Source organism: Oncorhynchus mykiss, unplaced genomic scaffold, assembly GCF_013265735.2.
Source record: "Oncorhynchus mykiss isolate Arlee unplaced genomic scaffold, USDA_OmykA_1.1 un_scaffold_249, whole genome shotgun sequence".
In the NCBI taxonomy this organism is placed as follows: Eukaryota; Metazoa; Chordata; class Actinopteri; order Salmoniformes; family Salmonidae; genus Oncorhynchus; species Oncorhynchus mykiss.
The window spans coordinates 9948-34302 of NW_023493708.1; the positions used below are offsets into that span (position 1 = coordinate 9948).

General features: G+C 43.0%; 1 protein-coding gene across 4 annotated transcripts in view; it reads left to right on the top strand.

The window, feature by feature from the left end:
* The first annotated feature begins 981 nt into the window (after window positions 1–981).
* The window catches only part of LOC110497355 (coronin-2A), a 64350-nt gene continuing 40976 nt past the window's right edge, over window positions 982–24355 (top strand). Inside the window, exon 1 of one of the 4 annotated variants that reach the window (XM_036973427.1) lies at window positions 982–1606. In XM_036973427.1, coding sequence (XP_036829322.1) covers window positions 1592–1606 — 15 coding nt within the window. In that variant the 5' untranslated portion in view covers window positions 982–1591. Of the gene's footprint in view, window positions 1607–16056; window positions 16095–20432; window positions 20803–24355 lie in introns of those variants that run through there. The other 3 variants (XM_036973425.1, XM_036973428.1, XM_036973429.1) reach the window with 3 other exon arrangements.

Genomic DNA, 24355 nt, shown 5'->3' on the forward strand with positions numbered 1-24355 from the left:
CAGACACATGGAAAAAGATAATGATAACCCATACATGTGTTCTAGGTCTAGTCTGTGAGAGTCTACAGCAGGGAACAACCATCTCCCTATTATCACCCTATTCTTTGAACTGTCCCCTTCAGTGTTCTCTCCCTCTGTTCATAAATCATCATGCCGTTACAGTGTACCTCCACTTGGGGGAGACAAAGCTTCTCCAGCGCGTCACTTCTTTGTATAACATGGATTAGGATGACGGATGAAAACAATACAGTATGAATGACTGTTACATCAAATGAGATTGACGATTATTTATTTGTAAGAGACGCTTGAGTAACTAGGTCTGTAATTCTATCGTTGCAGATGTTTAATTATTTTTAAATGCATTGGCCTTATTACAAAGGAACATCAACGGCAGCATAATATTTCTCACCTTGTTACAATTACATTGAAAGTCATATTTTATTGCACATTTTCTAGTGGCTAAATGTGTATTTGTATTTATTAGAATCTCCATTGGCAGCAGCTACTCGTCCTGGGGTCCAGCAAAATTAAGGCAGTTATACAATTTTAAAAACATTACAATACATTCACAACAGATTTCACAACACATTAAGTGTGTGCCCTCAGGCCACTACTACCACAAATCTACAACACAAAATCCATATGTACGTGTGTGTTTAGTGCGTATGTTAAATAACTCCAATAATTGCCGTATAGGACCCAGGCACATATGTTGTGGGTTGGAAGACATCACTGTAACTGGTGCCAGTATCCAGCCAGCATTGACCCATATAAGGGAATTTACCTTACAGTAAATACTTTTTACAGGCTTCAATGGATTATATGCACCATGATCATCCTGTAGCGCGTGTATGCCATTTATAGGTAACAAAACGCGTTCCAAGGAAATTACGCATATGTTAATAGATTTAATGGTGTTATTGTAGTGGGGCTCTTTACTTGAGTGTGACCATATTGCTTAGCAGCCTGTCATTGTTTTAAATATCAATGGCACTGTGAGGTCACAGCTACGTCGCATCCATAGGGACCGTCCACGATTGTTCCCGGGGTTACTTTATAGCACGTTCTCTATGCGTCAATAAAGGGGTCCTTTTTAGTCACGGTGGACGGAAGGCGAGCGGTCTGTTGCAAGGCAAAGCCTGACCACGACTTTGGGACTGTTTTCCAGAGGACCAGACGACTGGGAGAACTACAATAGCAACCCCACTCTTTGTGGGAGAGAGCCCCCCTCCTCTCCCTTCCCTCCGCAGCTCTGAACATCGCTCTTTCCACCGCTCTTTCCACTCCACCCCTCTTAGGTTGGGTCCCGCAGAGCTTTACCTCGCTTGTCGATTTTTTTCATCACTGCGGTGAGTGTGTGTGTGTGTGTGTGTGAAGTCTGTGAGCTGACACAGAAATACCCTTATGGTAACCGCCTCAGTCATACAGCTGACATGTAAATCGACTTGCCAGCCGGCTATCAAAACCGAGCCAGACATTGAAGACATACGGCAAATTAAGACACCCGCCTCAAGAGAAGCACTCCACCATCCATCCACCTCTGCAGTTCAGTCCTCTCCGGAAAATCTTTCCACCTGCCGACACATCTTATATGACCGTCTCAAAGGTAAGAAGTTGCTACATTGTATCTACCGCTCTTGTATCTACCGTTTCTTGATAACAACTAATGTTACCAGCGGCTCACGGTACAAATATGAATGTTGTTGTTACATTAATATCGTAACCTAGCCTAAATATTGTTTTGAAGGACGGTTTATTTAGCTTGACTGACCGTGTGGCTACGTCCACAGCACTGCCACGCGGCTGTATGTAAGCTACTCACTCCTGTAATGTAGAAATGAAATGAACACAGATGTATGATAACTAGCTACCAAATGGACAACAATATACGCATTTTAGGGTATGTTTCAGGGTGCATTGAAGGGATTGGCAGGCGGTGTTACGGAGCACCCAGGTATCGCTTTCAGGGCGTTTTACTGTACTACTGGTGCCTTCATCCGTTCGCCAGAGATGATGTACGATTGCTCCATAGTGTTACACAGAGGAAGACGTAAACAAACTTGAAGGCAACATACTTGGTGTTTTGAAGCATGGGTTTAATGCTGAACATATGTGTAGGCTAGTGGTGGGATGAACCTGGACTTGTCTCCTCACTCACAGCCTCTCCCTCTGTATAAAAGTGTAGTTAGTTAGTTATAAGGCATGGCGTGAACCGTCTCCACTTGTTTAACCCAAGTGTAATATTTAGGCTTAAAAGTAGGCGACAATAGTAACCCATGCATTATAAGAGAGCCACATGTCTACTATTTTGTCTTGAAAGGACAACTTGACAAGTATTTTGCTTAATTTACTGAGTTTAGAGTTTTTCGGGGGGGTAAGGGGGGGGGGGGGGGGGGGGGGTGAGATGTTGGTGAGGCAATCCAATTAGATATGTAGCGATGTATACATGTTATAGTCTTTCAGGCTGAAGGGAAGACTGGCCAAATAATGCATTAGGAAAATGTATATTATCGCCTGAGATGGTGAAGAACACTTTTGTAGCTAGAATAAGTTAAAAATCTTTTATTAAAAAATCATCTCCTTACAACCAATATTGAAGAAAGGTGAGGAACATGAGGATAAAGATTAGAACAGCGTTTCCCGAACTCGTTCATGTTTTGGTTTCTGCACTGGCACGTCACAGCTGATTCAACTAACCAACTAATCATCAAGCTTTGATCATTTCAATAAGCTGTGTAGTGTTAGGGCAAAAACCAAAACGTGCACCCATTTGGGTCCCCAGGACCGAGTTTGGGAAACGCTGGGCTAAAGGGAAGACTATTGAACGCGTGAGGAAAAATGAGGATAATGATTAGAACGTCATGTCTAGCAGCAGACAGTTAATCAGTCCTATCCTCAGTTGGCAGATAGTTATACCCACACATTGGTTAATGGAAGAATACGATACCGATTATTGGAGGACCAAAAAAGCCGATACCGATTAATCGGCTGATTTTTTACATTTATTTTATTTGTAATAATGACAATTACAACAATACTGAATGAACACTTATTTTAACTTAATATAATACATCAATAAAATCAATTTAGCCTCAAGTAAATAATGAAACATGTTCAATTTTGTTGAAATAATGCAAAAACAAAGTTGGAGAAAGTAAAAGTGCAATATGTGCCATGTAAGAAAGCTAACGTTTAAGTTCCTTGCTCAGAACATGAGAACATATGAAAGCGGGTGGTTCCTTTTAACATGAGTCTTCAATATTCCCAGGTAAGAAGTTTTAGGTTGTAGTTATTATAGGAATTATAGGACTATTTATCTCTATACCATTTGTATTTCATTAACCTTTGACTATTAGATGTTCTTATAGGCACTTTAGTATTGCCAGTGTAACAGTATAGCTTCCGTCCCTCTCCTCGCTCCTCCCTGGGCTCGAACCAGGAACACAACGACAACAGCCACCCTCGAAGCAGCGTTACCCATGCAGAGCAAGGGAAACAACCATTCCAAGGCTCAGAGCGAGCGAGTGATGTTTGAAACGCTATTAGCGCGCGCTAACTAGCCAGCCATTTTACTTCGGTTACACCAGCCTTATCTCGGGACTTGATATGCTTGAAGTCATAAACAGCGCAATGCTTGATGCACAACGAAGAGCTGCTGGCAAAATGCACGAAAGTGCTGTTTGAATGAATGTTTACGGGCCTGCTTCTGCCTACCACCGCTCAGTCAGATACTTAGATGCTTGTATGCTCAGTCAGATTATACGCGACGCATGACACGCTAGATAATATCTAGTAATATCATCAACCATGTGTAGTTAACTAGTGATTATGATTGATTGATTGTTTTTTATAAGATAAGTTTAATGCTAGCTAGCAACTTACCTTGGCTTACTGCATTCGCATAACAGGCAGTCTACTTGTGGAGTGCAACAAGATGCAGGTCATTATTGCGTTGGACTCGTTAACTGTAAGATTGCAAGATTGGATCCCCCGAGCTGACCAGGTGAAAATCTGTCGTTGTTAACCCATCGTTCCTAGACCGTCATTGAAAATAAGAATGTGTTCTTAAACTGACTTGCCTAGTTAAATAAAGGTAAAAAAAAAAAAAAAAGATTTCCGATTGATATGAAAACTTGAAATCGGCCCTAATTAATCGGCTATTCCGATTAATCGGAATAGGGCTCTGGTCAAAAGTAGTGCACTATTGGGAATATGGTGCCATTTGGGATGCACTTTTTTGTCTTTCACACCTGTCCACACTGCCCGTTTATTAACCGTAGCTTCTATGCCACAGGGTTGTGACTGGTTGCAATGCCCTTTTGTACGTTCACAAGTCGTGATTTAGGTTATATTCTGACAAAAATAGTGGTCATATGTACAGTCATGTATAATATTTACAATTATACAGTAAGTATGTAAACCGAATATGTGACCCATATTCAGGTTATTTACTGTAATACTGCTGAATGAAGTCAATAGAAGGACCATGCAGCAAAGTACAGCAACTTTATTGTAGCAGGAGGTATCAAAGTCCTCACTGTAAGAGCTCTCTTGATTGGAGGTGTGGCCCTGTGCAAACATGGCCTTGAACCTGAGTGCTTTGTAGCTTACTTACATTTGATTGACAGACACAATCTCAGAGAAAACATGGAACCTAGACTAGCTAGCATACATCACTCACTGTTGAGTAACTGAGATAGGAAATGGTTTATGTTCTGTATTGTGAAATCCAGAACTATGTTAAATTATGTTTCCCTGACTACCTGTATGCACATATATATATATATATATATATATATATATATTTATATGTAACCTTTATTTAACTAGGCAAGTCAGTTAAGAATACATTCTTATTTACAATGACGGCTTACCGGGGATCAGTAGGTTAACTGCCTTGTTCAGGGGAATAACGACAGATTTTGATCTTGTTACCTTTCAGTTACTGGCCCAACGCTCTAACCACTAGGCTACCTGCTACCCCAGAGTAACTTGCATTTGAGTTCTGCTACAGGAAGCTTACATACATTGATGGTGTTTGAGAAATTGCTGAAGTCGGTCTTTCTGTGTTACACATGCCGCCCTGTTCACTCTGAGAATGTATTGGGTCAGTAGCACATCCTTGGAATGTTGCCTGCAATCAGCACAGAGGGGAATCAACCAATGAGGAGGTGGTGTTGTGTAACACTGTCAGATAGGATACTGTAGAGAACACAGAGGAATAACACAACACTATGTTCTGTTGTCAGCCTAGTGCCCAATCTTTTCCACTCTCTGTGCTGTGTCTCTATTCTCATTTGGGAATAGCCAACATTTGATTTACTTAATTGAGGAAAAGTTGCCTACTTGACTTGGCCAGTTAGTCATAGTGGTTGACAACCGTTATGTGTGTGTGCCTGTCTGCGTGTGTGAGTAAGTGTGTGTGTACGTGCCTATGACTCTGTGTTTTGCGTTTGGACACTTAGGAACTGAACCACTCTATAAGAGGGCCTGAAGGGGAGGGATGTCACTTCATGTACTTGGTTGCCTCATTGTCATGGATATCTAGTCTGTTTGCAGGAGGAGACATGAACACACTGACTGACTGTACATCTGCCTCACTCAGTCATGTCCCATACCAATAAGCCTGCATGTAGACTGTGTTCTTCCATGGAGCTCTGACTCAGAGAGGAGTTATTTATCTGATTTCAAACAGGAAGGCCTTTCCTATGACATTCCCCACTGATGATGGCCTGCCTGTCAAATCAAATGTTTTTTGTCACGTACACAGTTTATACAGCAGGTATGAAAGGTGCAGTGAAATGCTCGTGTGCTAGCTACCTCAACATTCCAGTACTATTATTAATAATAATCAATAATAAATAAGTAATAGAAGAGGTAGTATGCAGAGTAATATATTGGTATGTGCACAATAGGATATACAGAATAGATCATTAATGTGCTGTGTCAAGTATGACTGTATTTACATATAAAGTGACTAAAATGTGGAGAGTCAGTGGCAACAGTCACTAAGGTGCCGGGCCCGGTTTCCCAAAAGCATCTTCAGGCTAAGTTCATCGTTAGAACCTTTTGTAGGAGCATTGTTGAATCTCCGAGCTGTTCCCCAAAACAATCGTTACAAAATGTGCCCTTGAAAACGTGTGTTATTTCCCGACTGCCTCAGACCACTTGTGGAACAGCTTAGTGCTTCGTTAGATGTGTTTTCCCAACCGCGTCACTTTCTTCACAGAAGATCTCCGCCATACATAGAATCAAGACGCGTATCTGTCTCTCTGTTGCCAATGTCTTTGCAATTTTTTACAAACAAGCAGGATAAAACGATGCTTCAAATAGAACTGAGATGACTGCATGAAAAGTTTAAATAACATTCCTACAGTATAGGCTTCATAGGCCCGTATATTTAAATGATATTGAAATACATTTCATTTTCATTCAATTGAGTTTGATTTGGCTACTGTCTGTAATTTTTGCCTCAATATGTTTCATGATTTGTAGCCTAATGTGCACAATGATGTGTCAAATCTTGATTTAGTGCATTATTATAGGGTAAGCATTAGAATAAGCCGTCTCAATGTTTGCAGCCATAGGTGATAATATTTCTCGAGGAACTGATCCGTTGTCAGTGTTGTGGAGTAATTCTAATGCTAAGGTAAGATTTGATTGGAGAAAGTTGACCCGAGAGCAGCGCTGCCTTTCTTTTGATCCTATCAGTATCGACACATGCCTCAATGACACACTTTTGGGAAACACATGTTATGTCTTTTGCCGTTGTGGGAAAGATGCATGGTTAAAACACGCGCCAGCCTAAGTTTCCTTCGCTATCGGGAAACCGGGCCCGGGTCTGTGCAGGGAGACAGCTACGGTTAGCTGTTAAGTAGTCTGATGGCCTGGTGGTAGAAGCTGTCTCTGAGCCTGTTGGTCCGAGACCAGATGCTCAGATACCGCTTACCAGATGGTAACAGAGTGAATGGTTCCTGGCTCGGGTGACAGGAGTCCTTGACGACCTTCTGGGCCCTCGTCAAACACCGCTTTGAGTAGATGTCTTGGAGGGCAGGGAGCTCGCCCCCAGTGATGTCTATGGCCTCACAGTATGGGCTCAGGTGATTTGTATTCTCTGACTCTTGATCTAAGGTCTGTTTAGTGTTTTACTCCCCTAAATGTTAAGGTCAGGAATATGGGCCTGTAAGCACATCCTAGATCAGTGCCAAGGGGATACCTGCAGGGCCGGACTAGCACAGCTACAGTTTTGTAGCTAATCTCATGCTATTCTATAAATTTTTCCATGAGGCTGAGAGAATATTTTGCCGTTTTAAAGCTAAATTCCTGCAATTCTACACTTTGTCATGGCTTATAACGTGTTCATGGGTCATTCTCACAAAACGGTGTCACTTTTCACAACATTTCCTGTTGAATCACTGAGATTAAGATCTGTAATGATCTATATCAGATATTATGCATTGTACCAACATTCTCATTACCGTAACAGTTTTCAAAGTCCCAAAAATGAATAAACAAATCAATATTTCTAATATAAAAAATAAAAACATCTCCCATAATGAAAAGGCCCGAGTTAAACATAACACTGAAAATACAAATATTTAATTTGACATTTATTATTATAATAAAATTGAATCAGACTTTTTCCCAATTTGAGCTTTTTAGCCATTTCGGTAATGAGAAGGACAAATGGTGTAAAGCGGGTGTTTGGGAATAAGAACCTAATTCTGGAGGCATATAAGTGAACAAATGAACTAAACTTGGGCTTGTCTATGTACTACTACTTTTATTTTTTACTGATTGGAGTTTTTACAGGAACTTGAAAAAGTGTTATGGTAATGAGACACAGACACTGTGTTTAAACCATAATATTTATTGTGTACAATGTCAACTTAAACTATTATACAATTTGTATGATTTATGGGACAAACTACAGCAACATAATTTTGTGTTTTATTCAAATAAGTTAGCTTTTTATAAATATTATATATAACATGAGCCAATTTTAATTAAATCCATACTAATTTCAGTAATGAGAATTTGGTTGAAAATGTATCAAATTCAGGTGAAAATGTCTTTATTTAAAAGCTACACTGTAAAGGTTTTCCTCCTCTTCGTCTGAAGAGGAGAGGCGAGAAGGATCGGAGGACCAATATGCAGCGTGGTAAGTGTCCATGGTTCTTTTAATAAGAAATACTCAACATGAACACAACTGATACAAAAACAATAAACGTGAAACGAACGAAAACCAAAACAGTACCGTGTGGTGAAAAACAGACACGGAAACAAACACCCACAAACAAACAGTGAAACCCAGGCTACCTAAGTATGATTATCAATTAGAGACAACTAATGACACCTGCCTCTGATTGAGAACCATACTAGGCCGAAACATAGAAATCCCAAAATCATAGAAAAACAAACATAGACTGCCCACCCCAACTCACGCCCTGACCATCCTAAATAATGACAAAACAAAGGAAATAAAGGTCAGAACGTGACATACACATTCTAGTCCTCAGAATGGTAGTTTATTTTTGCAGATGCATCATGGTTTTTAAACTCAATTTGCTACAGACATTTTCAAATGAGTTTCATGAAAATCACCCTCATATGCCGTCTGGGGGGGTGACATGCCCTACAAGCCATTATGGTAATCCAGCCCTGGCTACCTGGAGACATGATTTCATCTCTCTGGACTCTAACCCACACTCCTTCTGATTGTGCCATTGAGCTAACAACATAAATCTATTGTCTTCCTGGTTACATTCTTCTCACAAAGGTCTGATTATTCACCCTTTTCCATGAGTCTCCACAGATGACGTTCCAGTGACTTGATTTATCTGTAGTGGAGAGAGGTTCTAGGAAAGTGGTGCGGATTGATTGATTTCAAGATTACTGTGTTTTGTTGAGGTGAACTGAGATTGGTTTGTTTGAATGTTGTGGTTGTAGTATTGAACAACCAGCCATCACATGCTCTCACATACTGAATTTCTATCAATGAAACATTTTTATTGTTTAATCTGTTTGTGTTCCTTATTATTCCCACAACTCTTAGATATAACATTTGTTTGATGAAATAATCATATTGGGCACCTGACCATTACGGCAGGGAGTTTTGTGGCTGAGCCGAGCTCTCCAAATACTGTACCGCACAAATTCCATCCAAGGGACCAATCTGTTGTTTGGGATGATTACATCCCTTACAATGGCTCTTACTGAAATCCTCAAATGCTTTTACGTAACCACCGAGCCATCTGCACGTGACATACCGAGACCACCCCCGACTGTCACTGTCGTAGTCGCTGACACACACACACACACACACACACACACACACACTGTCCTCTACAGTTGTCATTACCATAACACGTATTTCTCGTGGCAGTTTCTGAAAGTGCATTGAAGTGTTTGCTTGCATGTACAGTATGTTCTTACGTTGTGCTATGCTCCCGTGCTGTTATGTCATAGTTGACCGACGTCAGTCATGAAGGTTGTCATGGACGTTTTCTGACACACCAGCTGTCCTAACGGATTATCCCAGATGGGTGGGCTTCAGTTGGGGTGGACACGGGGAGAGGGAGGGGATTACTTTAAAAATGGAGAGTCCTCCTCCCCTGGATTTGCCCAGCTCCAATCCTGCTCCGATTGGTGTTCCCAATGGTATGCTCCATCCCAGAAAATGTCCAGGCTGCTGAGATGTAGGCCTAGATGTTTCCCACTGTGTCCAAACAGGAAGGCCTTCTGCGACCGCTGAAGCCTCTTGTTGATTACAATGCTTACGGTTGGTTCCCTTATGCTAACGTGCCCCGTATAGTTGGTCTGTAAGTGTATTAATCGGTGCATTAGGGTATTGAATGAATTGATCTTGATTCTAGTCATATGGAGAGAACTTCAAGTGGAGGATCTCTCTGACAGTAAGTACCCAGTCCGTGGCTCTTCCAGAAAACAAACAACAACTTGACCCAGAATTATTCTTCACTCATTTGAGTGTCTCTTGGTAGACTAGCTCAGTTGGCACAGTCCTTGTTGTATGATGACTCCTGTGTCTCTAAATTTGATTTGTTTTACATTTAACATTGTAGAAAATGGAGTGTACAGAGAAACTATGATACAGATTTCTCAGATACTTGTGAAGGAGATTCATCTTTTTACAACTACCTACCATTCAGTGGGCCTACGTATTTCACTGATTGGTACAAAAACATTGTGTTTATTTATGTTTTCCTGGAGGATGTAGTCTGAGGGTCATGACCTTCTTGCCCTTTGTGCTGTTGTCTGTGCCCAATAATGTTTGTACCATGTTTTGTGCTGCTAACATGTTGGTCTGCTGCCATGTTTTGTTGCTACCGGGTTGTTGTCATGTGTTGCTACCATGCTGTGTTGTTGTCTTAAGGTCTCTCTTTATGTAGCGTTGTGGTGTCTCTTGTCGTACGGTGTGTTTTGTCCTATATTTTTATTTTTAATCCCAGCTCCCGTCCCTGCAAGGAGGCCTCTGACTTTTGGTAGGCCTTCATTATAAATAAGAATTTGTTCTTAACTGACTTGCCTAGTTAAACAAAGGTTAAATAAATAAAAGAGCAGAAGGTGGATGTGTCAGTGACTAGAACAAGTCTTCTCTATTATTCATAGAGAGGAGGCAGAGAGGAGGATGAGGAGGAGGAGCGGGCCTCGCTCTCCCATTGACATGTTATTTCTCTCTGTTAACCAGCCAGACCTTAAGTGGCCCTAATGGCCCTACCTCAGAAACAGCCAATGTCTCCAGACTAATAGTGTGAGCTCCTTGAGCATTACTTTGGCCAGTCAGAAAACAGCTGTGAATGCTGTAGTAACCATATCACGCCACACTAATGCAGTCAGCCAATGGCAGAGATCTGATTAGCGAAAGCATCAGACAGTCTGATGTCATCATGGAGCTGGTTGTGAGCCTCTAGGATCCTGTAGTTGCTGTTGTTAGAGAGATGGATAGAGGGGTTGGATCAGCATAGTATAAATGCAACCTCCTCCTCCCGTTGCTTAAAGTGTAACTTACCTCGGCTGCCGTTATTATGGTTTGGATGGATGGGTGTCATTAGTGAAGCTGGCTGTTGATTTAGGAGTAATGGAGTAAATGGCTGGTGGAGATCTGAAGTTATGGGAATGGCGTGATATGGCTACTTGCGTTGACGCTAGGCCTACTTGTTCTTATCACCTCCACTGAATAATTGAACATTTTACATTAACAAGCATCAAATATTTAGGTTTCATTCCAATTTCATTCCCTGAGGTTGTAGAATAAAACCAATGCATGAGAGTGAAAAGGTAAGAGGAATGAATTGGATGTCATAACCTGTTTTATAGCTGCTATTCATTACCAGAGCAGCACTACACATGGTTTCAAGAACAAGGCCAATTTAAAGCCTGACCGATATCCAACTTTGGATTCGACGTAGCCCTTTTCCTCTCTTTGCTATCTCCTGCTACTTTGACAAATTGACATTGAGCTCAGCGGAGTCTAGATATGCCGCTGTTACTAAGAGGCTTCTATGGAATGGGGTGCTCACTGCTCATCTGGGTAAAGTCAGTTTTGAACTCAGTGAAATCGAGTACATTTTTTTTAGTATCAGATAAGGTTTCCTGGCTAGAAGATAGTAGTGTGTAAAACTCTCCACTCTGCCAGGGGCTGTAGCTACTGAGGATCAGTCAATCCTCTCAATAGCAGCCAGAGCATTTCAGAATTAAGACTAGACAAAGAAATTCCCTCCAGAGGTCCGGCTCCAACATGGCTCACCCCTCAGAGCCCAGGACATGATATCCATAATTACGTTTCCTCCATACTTAACGCTTCACACCACCCGGTTATGTCTGTCCTTTACAAACAGCTCCCTGAACCCCAACTACCTGTAAAAGCACAGGGACGAATACATCATGGACATTTACTGGAATCTCTTCCTAAAGTCCCTGAGGATTCCAGACTGGTTCTATACGCCCTCTCCTCTCCATGTCTTTATTTGATTTACACCAGGCCCTCTCCCCCCCAGCCATTCAGACACGGCCTCCAAAGACATAGTAATAATGATGTAGTCATTATCTCTGCTGTGTTAAAATGCACCCCACCCCCCACCCCCACCCCTCCACTACAGTCAGGCAGAGGCTTTTTACTGTAAGTCAATAAAGGGATTGATTTAGTTTAGAGTTTCACGGACGCATCTGATATTTGTTGCAATGCTTCGGGGGGGGGGGGGGGGGGGGGTTGTAACGTCTATCTCGTCACCTTGGATGTTTGGTCATAATAGAAAAGGACGGCTGAGGGAAATGAAAGTTGGGTAACGAGTGTCATGAGGAGATCGCAGGCTATATTTAAAATGTTTCCATTGAGGTGGTTTAAAGTATTGTTTTTCTTTTCATATTTCAAGCATAGGTTTAGTTGGCTATTTGTCCTTGAAGTGAACTGAAATTCTTGTCTTTGGACCTGTTGAAAGCTAGGCCGATAAAGTCTGTATAAGGCTGTGAAATGTTACGAGAGACTTGCCAATATAGGTTTCAGTATCAAGCAGCAGCCATATCATGATATCATTCAATGAGCAACACAGCTAATAAGCAGGTTAACGCCATGGGGCTTTAAATGAGTCACCTCTGGCCTGGAAGAATCAACAGGGCCAGCTGTACAGACACGCACACACCTCTGACTCAACACCGCACCACAGGTAGTAACCATATCACAGGTGAGATCATAGTCGCTTTACATCCAATAAAGGACTTTCCATAAGGGGAATGAACCCCTTGATATGAAATCTTTTGACACTTTTTTTTTAACTTAAGACGATGTCAAAATATAATGCTGGATACTTGGCGCTCCATGCTATCATTTTTCTAGAGCCTATAACGATCTAGAACTCTTCTATATATCCCAACTTCATAACTCCAACGTTCTATGTACTGTAACTATATCTGGAACTTCTTTTCAACTTCACGTGCAGTGACAAAACAGATCGCATCTCAAATCCGTCACCCAAGGATCCCTATAGTGTTTCCGTCCAATTAGATTAGAGGTAGGATCATGAGACCACCTCAGTCTCCAGTCCCATAGTGTCAGGTGCATTCAGACAGGATGATGGAGCTATAGGTGGGTACTGTACTTTTGATGGGGTGTATGATGGTAAGAATACTTAGCAGTGGGTATTTCCACAGAAAGACAGATGTGTGTGAAGAGGTGGTCTGTCTGTGTTGTCAGGTATGGACGAGTGCTGGCTAGGCAGAGAGAGATACCAAACCCACCTGTTGCCTCAGTGTTGAGTTGACTCAGAGATTTGATCTGCTTTGCTTGTTTGAACAGATGAACGCATAGTGTACATTGTGATCTGATTTTTCATTTGCAGTATTGTGTCACAATGACTGATTTGTCAAAAACCGGGTTATTGTAGAGACCTCTGCAATTGTTACGGTATGTTTCAAGCGTGATAACTTGTGAATGGTGCAGATGTGGTTTCTACTGACAATTGCAATGTACAAACTATGGCATAAGGGAACGATGAGCGCATAAGAGGCAATCCGTAATTTCGATGAAGACATTAATGAGCGAGCTAAGACGGACGAAGTCAATATAACTATTTGTTCAGCACTTTTGAAATGTACAGCGACAGAATTCAGAACATGGGCCGTTCTTACAGTATACTCCCTGTACACCAAGTCAGAACCGTAGGATGAATAAAGGGGGCATATAAGCAGACAATGAAAGCTCTTACAATATTCGATGATGACGTTTCTCTAAAACAGGCTATAGGCTACATGTGCACCATCAAGTCAAAACAGTAGGCTAAGTTATGAGGGGGAAAGGGAACAAATTATTAGGGTGAGGCACATGGCTACTAACAACTTACTACACAACATACACTTAGTATTACTTTCTTAGCTAGAATATACATATCTCCATGGCATATTACATCATTTATGCTCCAGCATACGTTACATTTTTGGACTCACCTTGTTGTGCTAGCCTACACACCATTCCAGTGGTGACCCGTCATTCTGGCTGCTCAACCTGTTTTGAGCCCCACCTGCCCTGAATGACGGGTCGCCACTGGAATGGTGTGCAGGCTGGGTTTATCCTACATCTCAGAAAATCACACCACATTCTCAAACTGTTAGTCAATCTTTGATTTACTTGCAAGAGATTTTCTGTGTTGACAGAAGAGAAAAATAAATGTTGTTGCTACCTCACTTTTACCATATCTATGATGGCAGGAGAAAATGTCATTGATTCACTGTATCTAAAAAATAAATGCATGTTCCAATTTTGCTGTTGGTTAGTTTATCTGCTATGTGTTATGGGAGTGGTCCCAAACCTCTTTTGCATGGCAAACCACCAAAGACAACATAGGAAGGAACATGCAAATAGTAGCCAGAGACGTACAGTGCATTCTGAAAGTATTCAGACCCCTTGACTTTTTCCACATTTTGTTACGTTACAGCCTTATTCTAAATTGATTAAATACTTGTTCCGCCTCATCAGTCTACACACAATACCCCATAATGACAAAGCAAAAACAGGTTTTTAGAAATTTGTGCAAATGTATTTAAAATAAAAAACACATCACATTTACATAGGTATTCAGACCCTTTACTCAGTACTTTGTTGAAGCACCTTTGGCAGCGATTACAGCCTCGAGTTTTCTTGGGTATGATGCTAAAGCTTGGCCACCTGTATTTGGGGAGTTTCTCCCATTCTTCTCTGCAGATCATCTCAAGCCCTGTCAGGTTGGATGGGGAGCGTCACTGCACAGCTATTTTCAGGTCTCTCCAGTTATCTTAGATCGGGTTTAAGTCTGGGCTCAGGCTGGGCCACTCAAGGACATTCAGAGACTCGTCCCAAAGCCACTCCTACGTTGTCTTGGCTGTGTGCTTAGGGTCACTCTAGTCAATTTTAGAATAAAGCTGTAATGTAAAAAAAATTGTGGGAAAAGTCAATGGGTCTGAATACTTTCCAAATGCACTGTACATCATTTGAAAGACTTCTGTTGACGTGTTTTATTATATTTGTCCATACGTGTGTGTGTGTGTGTGTGGGTTTGTCTGGGTGCGTTACATGACATAGTCCATTTATTTAACCCTTATTTTACCAGGTAAGTTGACTGAGAACACATTCTCATTTACAGCAACGACCTGGAGAATAGTTACAGGGGAGAGGAGGGGGGTTGAATGAGCTAATTGAAAACTGTGGATGATTAGATGGCCATGATGGTATGAGGGACAGATTTGGAATGTAGCCAGGACACCGGGGATCTTTAGTGACCACAGAGAGTCAGGACACAAGTTTAATATCCCATCCGAAAGACGGCACCCTACACAGGGCAATGTCCCTAATCACTATCCTGGGGCATTGGGAGATATAGCTAATCCAGGTTTATCATTTTAAAAGGCTAATTGATCATTAGAAAACCCTTTTGCAATTATGTTAGCATAGCTGAAAACTGTTGTTCTGATTAAAGAAGCAATAAAACTGGCCTTCTTTAGACTAGTTGAGTATCTGGAGCATCAGCATTTGTGGGTTCGATTACAGGCTCAAAATGGCCAGAAACAAAGATCTGTCTTCTGAAACTCGTCAGTCTATTCTTGTTCTGAGAAATGAAGGCTATTCCATGTGAGAAATTGCCAAGAAACTGAAGATCTCGTACAACGCATTGGAACACAGGAGTGATGGTTGCTGATAATGGGCCTCTACACCTATGTAGATATTACATTTAAAATCTCCCATTTCCAGCTACAATAGTCATTTACAACATTGACAATGTCTACACTTTATTTTTGAGCAATTTTATGTTATTTTAATGGACAAAAAAATGTGCTTTTCTTTCAAAAACAAGGACATTTCTAAGTGACCCCAAACTTTTGAACGGTAGTGTGTGTGTGTGTGTGTGTGTGTGTGTGTGTGTGTGTGTGTGTGTGTGTGTATATATATATATATATATATATTAGACCAGAGGAAAGAGTGATTATTACTGGCCCTTCAACACCACTTCCATCCAGGGACCGACCAGGACCAGCCTTGCTTTGCTTAGCTTCAGAGGCAAGCCAGCAGTGGGACGCAGGGTGGTATGCTGCCTAACACACCCCTACAGGTAAGCTTGAGGGACTGACCTGTTCTTTGGTTGATCGGTCGAGGGGGACAACGTCATGAAAAAGACAGGAAATGGTCATGTATTTACCTTTACTACAAATGATCTCAGTGGATCTGTTTTGGATCTGCTTTTAATGGTTGCTTCTGTGTACATTGGCACACAACAGCTTCAGGACTGGAGAATAGTTACGCAATTACTGGCCCTACCTGTGCAGCTGTAAAAGTCCCCGAAATGACATCAGCCGTTAGTCAGATGTACAATGAGATTCGATCAACAGTATACACAAAATATGCAGGCTAAAGGGAATAAAATATTAGCTCTGTCGGTGAATGGGTTCAAATCATAAAATCTACAGCACAAACACACATGGCAGACACACCCTTTTCTGAGAGACCGCCCTGTAATCCAGAGCCACGCGACACCAAAACACAGGACCAGCCTGCCTTCATGTTCCACACCCCGGAGACGATTCTCATAAAGCAGCTCCCTTGTCAGCTAATGGGGATCCTAATTAACACTAAATAATGATTACCGACCGACACCCTACAAACATCTAGGTCTCCAAACAACCATATATTTTACACTTCCTCAACCCTCATCCTCAAATAAAGCAAAGGCAACAGACATCCAGACAAAAGGCAGCACAGCACTTTGTGCCTAAACCAGGTGTTTCTCCGTCAAAACAGCCAGGCCGCCTATCAGAAATGACAGTGAGGAAGGGATGGCCATTATAGCTCAGCCATGTCAAAGACATGAGCCCCGTTTCCCACAGTAGCTGCCTATTACCTCACGACTGTGTGATCTGTGATTAGAGAGAACCGTTAGCTGTTAGATTTCTGGAAAGGCTCCCAAGCTATTAGGCGGTTTGCAGTCTAGGATAATAGCTAAGAAATGTAACCTAGTTTACCTACTCTAAGATGAATGCATGGTCCTACATCGAACAAACCTGAGTTCATGATGAAAGAGGACGACTTGTACATTATACTGACTCTAACTGATGGACTAATCAGATAGTCTTATCTTCCTCTTTAATAAGCAGACTCTGGTATTGGCCCAGACCACTGACTGTGTTGCTCTGATGTCTCGGTTGTACTCCTTTCCTTGGCAGAATGCTCAAGATTAGACATTGGCCAGATAAAGAGGGTTGGCACAGCTTTCAGTTGGTCCGATCTCAAAGGAAAACCTGCAATAGATCACAGCATCGCACTCGCTCACATCAATGTGTGTGGGCAAAATATGCACAGCGCATGTGTGTTTGGTGTCTTACGTAAGCCGGTTTCCAAGAAATCACTCTTCAAGCACTCTATACAACCTGGATTATCGTGCACACATTGAAGGTTGACAACACTTTAAAAAGCCATTGAAACCCGGTTCTCTTGAACATGCCTCTTCAATAATAATGGATGGAAATTGACTGCCATTGTTTATCTATAATGAGTTTCTATAGTGTCCCTGTCTGTCTAGCCTAATATACAGTAAACTTCAAAAGTATTGGGACAGTGACAATTCTTGTTGTTGTTTTGGCTCTGTACTTCAGCACCTTGGATTTGAAATGATACACAATGACCACGAGGTTAAAGTGCAGACCATCAGCTTTCATTTGAGGGGATTTTCATCCGTATTGTGTGAACCGTTTAGAAAGGAATGCACTTTTTGTCCACAGTCCCCCACATTTTAGGGGGCCAAAAGTATTGGGACAAATTCACTTGTATGTGTATTATACACAGGAGGTTGGTGGCACCTTAATTGGGGAGGACAGGCTTATATTGATGGCTGTAATGGAACAAATGGAATGGTTTCCAACTCATCAAACAAATGGTTGCCATTTGTTTGATATCATTCCATTCACCCCATTCCAGCCATTAATATGATCCGTCCTCCCCTCACCAGTCTCCTGTGGTATTATAGTATACATATCAGTGGCCATTGGCCTCCCCTTGATATTGATGGTGTTGTTTTGGTTGACCCAGGGGGTGTGGGGGAGGGATCGCTCTACTTCTGACTCCTGGAGCATGTTGTTGTGCACATCTCTGTGTGATTGAGCTGTTTCTGTCGTCACCAACACTTAGTTGGACTTCATTCAGTCATACCTGGTGTGTGTGTGTGTGTGTGTGTGTGTGTGTGTGTGTGTGTGTGTGTGTGTGTGTGTGTCTTTGATTAGGATATCCTATAAAGCGTCTGCTAAATGACATATATCTGGGACTTGGATTAGGTGGATCAATCACCAATGTCTCCAGGTAGATAATTCCTTTTCTGCAACTCAGACAAACTATTTCTCTGACCTGTCGCTTATCTCTCTCACACACAAAGTTTAGAGGTTCTGCTGGACTTTGGACGTGTGTATGTGTGTGTGTGTGTGTGTGTTCATGCACCAGAGGAGGCTGGTAGGAGGAGCTATAGGAGGACGTGCTCATTGTAATGGCTGTAATTGTATAAATGGAATGGAGTCGGACATGTGGTTTCCATATGTTTGATGTGTTTTGATACCGTTCCATTTGTTCCATTCCAGCCATTACAATGAGCCCTTCCTCCTATAGCGCCTCCCACCAGCCAACACTGACGTGCACATGTGTATCGATCGCCTGGCCACTTTTCTGACCTGCTGTTTCACCATGTGAAGTCCAGCTGTCGATGCCTGTTATATATCCCCTCTCTCCTGTCCTCATATAGCTTAGCCTAGCCTATCCACGTCACTCATATTGACCTCCTAGCCTAGCTATCCACTTCACTCTTATTGACCTGTTAGCCTAGCCTAGCTATCCACTTCACTCTTATTGACCTGTTAGCCTAGCCTAGCTATCCACTTCACTCTTATTGACCTGTTAGCCTAGCCTAGCTATCCGCTTCACTCTTATTGACCTGTTAGCCTAGCCTAGCTATCCACTTCACTCTTATTGACCTGTTAGCCTAGCCTAGCTATCCACTTCACTCTTATTGACCTGTTAGCCTAGCCTAGCTATCCACTTCACTCTTATTGACCTGTTAGCCTAGCCTAGCTATCCGCTTCACTCTTATTGACCTGTTAGCCTAGCCCAGCTATCCACTTCACTCTTATTAACCTGTTAGCCTAGCCTAGCTATCCACTTCACTCTTATTGACCTGTTAGGCTGTTAGCCACATTGCCTTGCCTCCAGTGCAAAATATGCTGTTATATAATGTTTTTGACAGGGGCTGGCGTGTAGCGATTACCAATGTCTCGCTGTCAGTGCAGCACATGTGGATGAATTTTCGTGGAAGTTTGGCGAGAGGCCAAACCAGCCTCCCTCCCTTTACATGACCACATTGTGCAATGTGTGCTTTTCTCCCTGCTGGATGGAAACCATTCATTTAAAGAGCAGTCAATCTCCCCCACAGATTAGGCCTAGTCTTTGGTAGAGCAAGACACCACCACCTCACATTAGAATGTAGTCGATAGACTCTTGTATCCTGGTATTGTGAGTTGGAATGTGGAGATTTTGCATTGAGATGAGAATCTTCATACATTGTGAATTCTTATTTCATTTTTATGGGTTTTGTGTTCAGGGCATTGCGGGTTCAAAGGCCTGTCTGGTTAGTGGTTGTTTGTTATCGGAACAGGATGGACAGACATGAAAGCAAAAGAAGGGAGAGAGAGGATTACTGGTTTCATCCCGTTCTCTCCATCTTTGGTTGATTACTGGTTTTGTCCTGTTCTCTCAATCTCTGGTTGATTACTGGTTTTGTCCCGTTCTCTCTATCTCTGGTTGATTACTGGTTTTGTCCCGTTCTCTCAATCTCTGGTTGATTACTGGTTTTGTCCTGTTCTCTCAATCTCTGGTTGATTACTGGTTTTGTCCCGTTCTCTCAATCTCTGGTGGATTACTGGTTTTATCCCGTTCTCTCTATCTCTGGTTGATTACTGGTTTTGTCCCGTTCTCTCTATCTCTGGTTGATTACTGGTTTTGTCCCGTTCTCTCCATCTCTGGTTGATTACTGGTTTTATCCCGTTCTCTCTATCTCTGGTTGATTACTGGTTTTGTCCCGTTCTCTCAATCTCAGGTTGATTACTGGTTTTGTCCCGTTCTCTCTATCTCTGGTTGATTACTGGTTTTATCCCATTCTCTCCATCTCTGGGTGATTACTGGTTTTGTCCCATTCTCTCTATCTCTGGTTGATTACTGGTTTTGTCCCATTCTCTCTATCTCTGGTTGTGGCAACTCCAAGATAGAGGGAGGAATTCTGATTGAACCAATACTGTGGAGGAGGAGTGAAGGCAGAGGGAGTGGCGATCGGAGGATCTTTCACCCTCCCATCTCCTCCCTGTTTCTCTTCGTCACTGGGTTAGGCACCACCCTTTTAGGGAGTGTACACACACACACACGCTCCTGCTCTCTCCTGCTTACAGTGACCACCAGCTACTGTATACTGAACTCTGTGTCCGTAGACCTGCTGTACTGCTCTACCCAGAGAGAGTTGGATGAGCTCTGGTTGGACTCCAGCAGCAGGACTGTAAGGGCTTGGTCTGTAGAGTTGGATGATATCACTCAGTGGCTGTACTCTTTGAAGCCTGTGTTGCAGGAGGCTGGCTTGCTCCACGTGCCTCAGAGAGCGAGACGGGAGAGAAGAGATTTACAGAGGCAAGCCATCTAGACGTGACATATAGACAGCACCTGCTCTCTCTCTCTCAAGGAGCTCTTCTCTTTTTCTCCTCTCAGTTGGCCTGCCTGCCATCCCACACTGACTAGACAGGGTGAGTAGGCTTCAGACAGAGGGAATGACAGATCTTTCTCTCTATTTTTCACTTTCCGCTGTTCACTCATACTGTCTTGATCTTTGATACTTGCTCCTTCTTTCTGTCTGTCCTCTTCACTACCTCTCATTCCTTTAGTTTCCTGTCCTTTCATCTCTACCTCTCTCTTCCTATAATGTGTGTGTGGTAACGTGTTTGTTGGTGTGGGGTGAGCTCACCACAGGGCTTGACAGTTGTGTGTGTGTGTGTGTGTGTGTGTGGGATAGCTGAGTGAGGGACAGGGTGATTACAGTGTGCAGTTTTCTGGCTCCTGAGGAGCTGAGGCAGGCTCCAACAAGATACACCTAACACCTCTAGGGAGCGTTTAAAGTGTGTTGTTTGCGTCCGTGCATAGTATTTTTAAAAGATCCTGTCGGCAAAGCTCTATGAAGTTGTCATTACAAAGTAATTATTCACGCACATCGCCAGCGGCAGCATAATCCTGCTGCCTCTGGCTCAACCGAAAAGGGAATGTGAAGAAGGAGCTGTTACAGTTTTAGAATAGTAAACATGACATCATCCCTATACTGAGTCAGTCAAGTGTTAAATCACAGATGGGTTTTATGGTCGGGTCATCTAAGGCTCTCTGCCACTGAACTATGGAAGACACACAAGACCCACAAGACCTATTCATCAAGCTCTGGGTCCCATTTCTCATTCATGTTAAGGCTGTGTGTGTGTGTGTGTGTGTGTGTGTGTGTGTGTGTGTGTGTGTGTGTGTGTGTGTGTGTGTGTGTGTGTGTGTGTGTGTGTGTGTGTGTGTGTGTGTGTGTGTGTGTGTGTATATATACATATATATAATATATGAGTCTGGCTACAGACCATGGGGAAAGAAAGAGCACTTTGAGCTTGTGGAGGATCTGCAGCAGGTGAAATGTTATACTAGAGAGAGAGAGAGCCTGGGACTTGCAGCACTATCAATGGGCAAACTCCCACTACAGGACAATGTGTGTGTTGAAGTGTACAAGCATCTGTATACAGGCTGCACGCCATACAGAACAAATGCTAACTCTGAATGAACAACAGTCAGCTGTTTTCCAGTTGCTTATGTATGCAATAACATGCGTTTGTGCACCTGTGTGTGTGCGTGCGAGTCGGTGCATTCTTAGAATGCTAGAATTGTATGCATTAACATGCGTTTGTGCACCTGAGTGTGTGCGTGCGAGTCGGTGCATTCTTAGAATGCTAGAATTGTATGCATACGACTGCTGCCAAAGTCAATGGTATTGAAGCCCAGAGGAAGTATGAATGTGGAAATAACATGTATGCATGTTTTGCACAAACAGATAGCCTATAGTCCCATGGCCAAACAACTTCCCTATACAGTATACAGGTGTAGTGCCAAACTACTGTCAACACTCACTCACCACTTCCTACATGTTGATACACTCTGGTAAAGTCTGGTAAAACGTCCTTTTAAAAGTTTCAAAAGCAGAACACCAGGCAATGGAATCCTGGTATTATGTGGGTTCAGATAGCAATATAAAGTGCTGCTTTGTGTTGTGCAGATCTTCAAGCCGTAGGGATTTCTCCAGTGACAGGAGTGAATTTAATGATTAACTAATGGGTGAATTAGGTGAGCAGGGTGTGGTGTGTCCAACAATGGGACTATGCCTATATCTGCACGTTACTTCTCTCATTGTAGGCCAATGCAACCCTTTACAGTACAAATCAATCAGAAGGCTATGCTATCCCACCTCAGCACACACACACACACACACACACATCCCACTCGCTCCATCAAGGCATCTCCTTCTATAGTACATTCCTCTTTTCCATGTACATTCTACAGTGTTGGGCTGTTATTGTGTTACCTGTGCTGCATGGCCTTCTCTTACAGGGAGAAAGCCTGTAGCGCGCGGCTGTCGTCTTGAGTATCATGTCAGACAGGAACGTAGACTCACACACACAGACCTGGACATTCCCTGGCTCGTGTTTCCCTTTGAGCGCTTACAAAACACGGCAGGCGACCCGGCAACAGCCCTCACTCTATCTCCCCCTTCCTCACTCACCTTACCCCCTCCTCAACTATCCCAGACTCGCCCTCTTCTCCCACCTTACCCCCTCCACAACTATCCCAGACTCGCCCTCTTCTCCCACCTTACCCCCTCCACAACTATCCCAGACTCGCCCTCTTCTCCCACCTTACCCCCTCCTCAACTATCCCGACTCGCCCTCTTCTCCCACCTTACCCCCTCCTCCACTAACCCTCTCACAGGCTCTCATAGTGGAAACATCAGTGGAAAGATAGTTTAATAGTAACATATTCTCCTAAACCATATAAACATAAGACAAGACATTAGGTTGAGGTAAAGGTGAGAGATTTGTAGTTTGGTTGTGAAGGGGGTAGCGGGAGTTGTAGTTTGGTTGTGAAAGGGGGCAGAGGGAGTTGTAGTTTGGTTGTGAGGGAGTTGTAGTTTGGTTGTGAGGGAGCTGTAGTTTGGTTGTGAGGGAGCTGTAGTTTGGTTGTGAGGGAGCTGTAGTTTGGTTGTGATGGAGCTGTAGTTTGGTTGTGAGGGAGCTGTAGTTTGGTTGTGAGGGAGTTGTAGTTTGGCTGTGAAAGAGTTGTAGTTTGGCTGTGAGGGAGTTGTAGTTTGGCTGTGACGGAGTTGTAGTTTGGCTGTGACGGAGTTGTAGTTTGGCTGTGACGGAGTTGTAGTTTGGTGAAAGAGTTGTAGTTTGGCTGTGAAAGAGTTGTAGTTTGGCTGTGAAAGAGTTGTAGTTTGGCTGTGAAAGAGTTGTAGTTTGGCTGTGAGAGAGTTGTAGTATGGCTGTGAGGGAGTTGTAGTTTGGCTGTGAGGGAGTTGTAGTTTGGCTGTGAGGGAGTTGTAGTTTGGCTGTGAGAGAGTTGTAGTTTGGCTGTGAGAGAGTTGTAGTTTGGTTGTGAGAGAGTTGTAGTTTGGCGGTGAGGGAGTTGTAGTTTGGCTGTGAGGGAGTTGTAGTTTGGCTGTGAGAGAGTTGTAGTTTGGCTGTGAGAGAGTTGTAGTTTGGCTGTGAGGGAGTTGTAGTTTGGCTGTGAGATAGTTGTTGTTAGGCTGTGAGGGTGGCGGAGGACGTTGTAGTTTGGCTGTGAGGGAGCTGTAGTTAGGCTGTGAAGGAGTTGTAGTTTGGCTGTGAGGGTGGCGGAGGACGTTGTAGTTTGGCTGTGAGGGAGCTGTAGTTTGGCTGTGAGGGAGTTGTAGTTTGGCTGTGAGGGTGGCGGAGGACGTTGTAGTTTGGCTGTGAGGGAGCTGTAGTTAGGCTGTGGTGAAGGGAGTTGGGAGGGTGGTGAAGGGAGTTGTAGTTTGGCTGTGAGGGAGTTGTAGTTAGGCTGTGGTGAAGGGAGTTGTGAGGTGACATGAGAGAGATCACTGATAGATGTCAGAGATGTTGGAGGTTTAGTGGTGGGTGGAAGGTGTCATGGTGCCTCCAGCTTCAGGCATGGCGTTCTAACAGAGAGTCTGTAGTCCATCTCAGCCACAGAGGTAAATAGAGAGATCAAATCAAATGTTATTTGTCACATGCACCGAATACA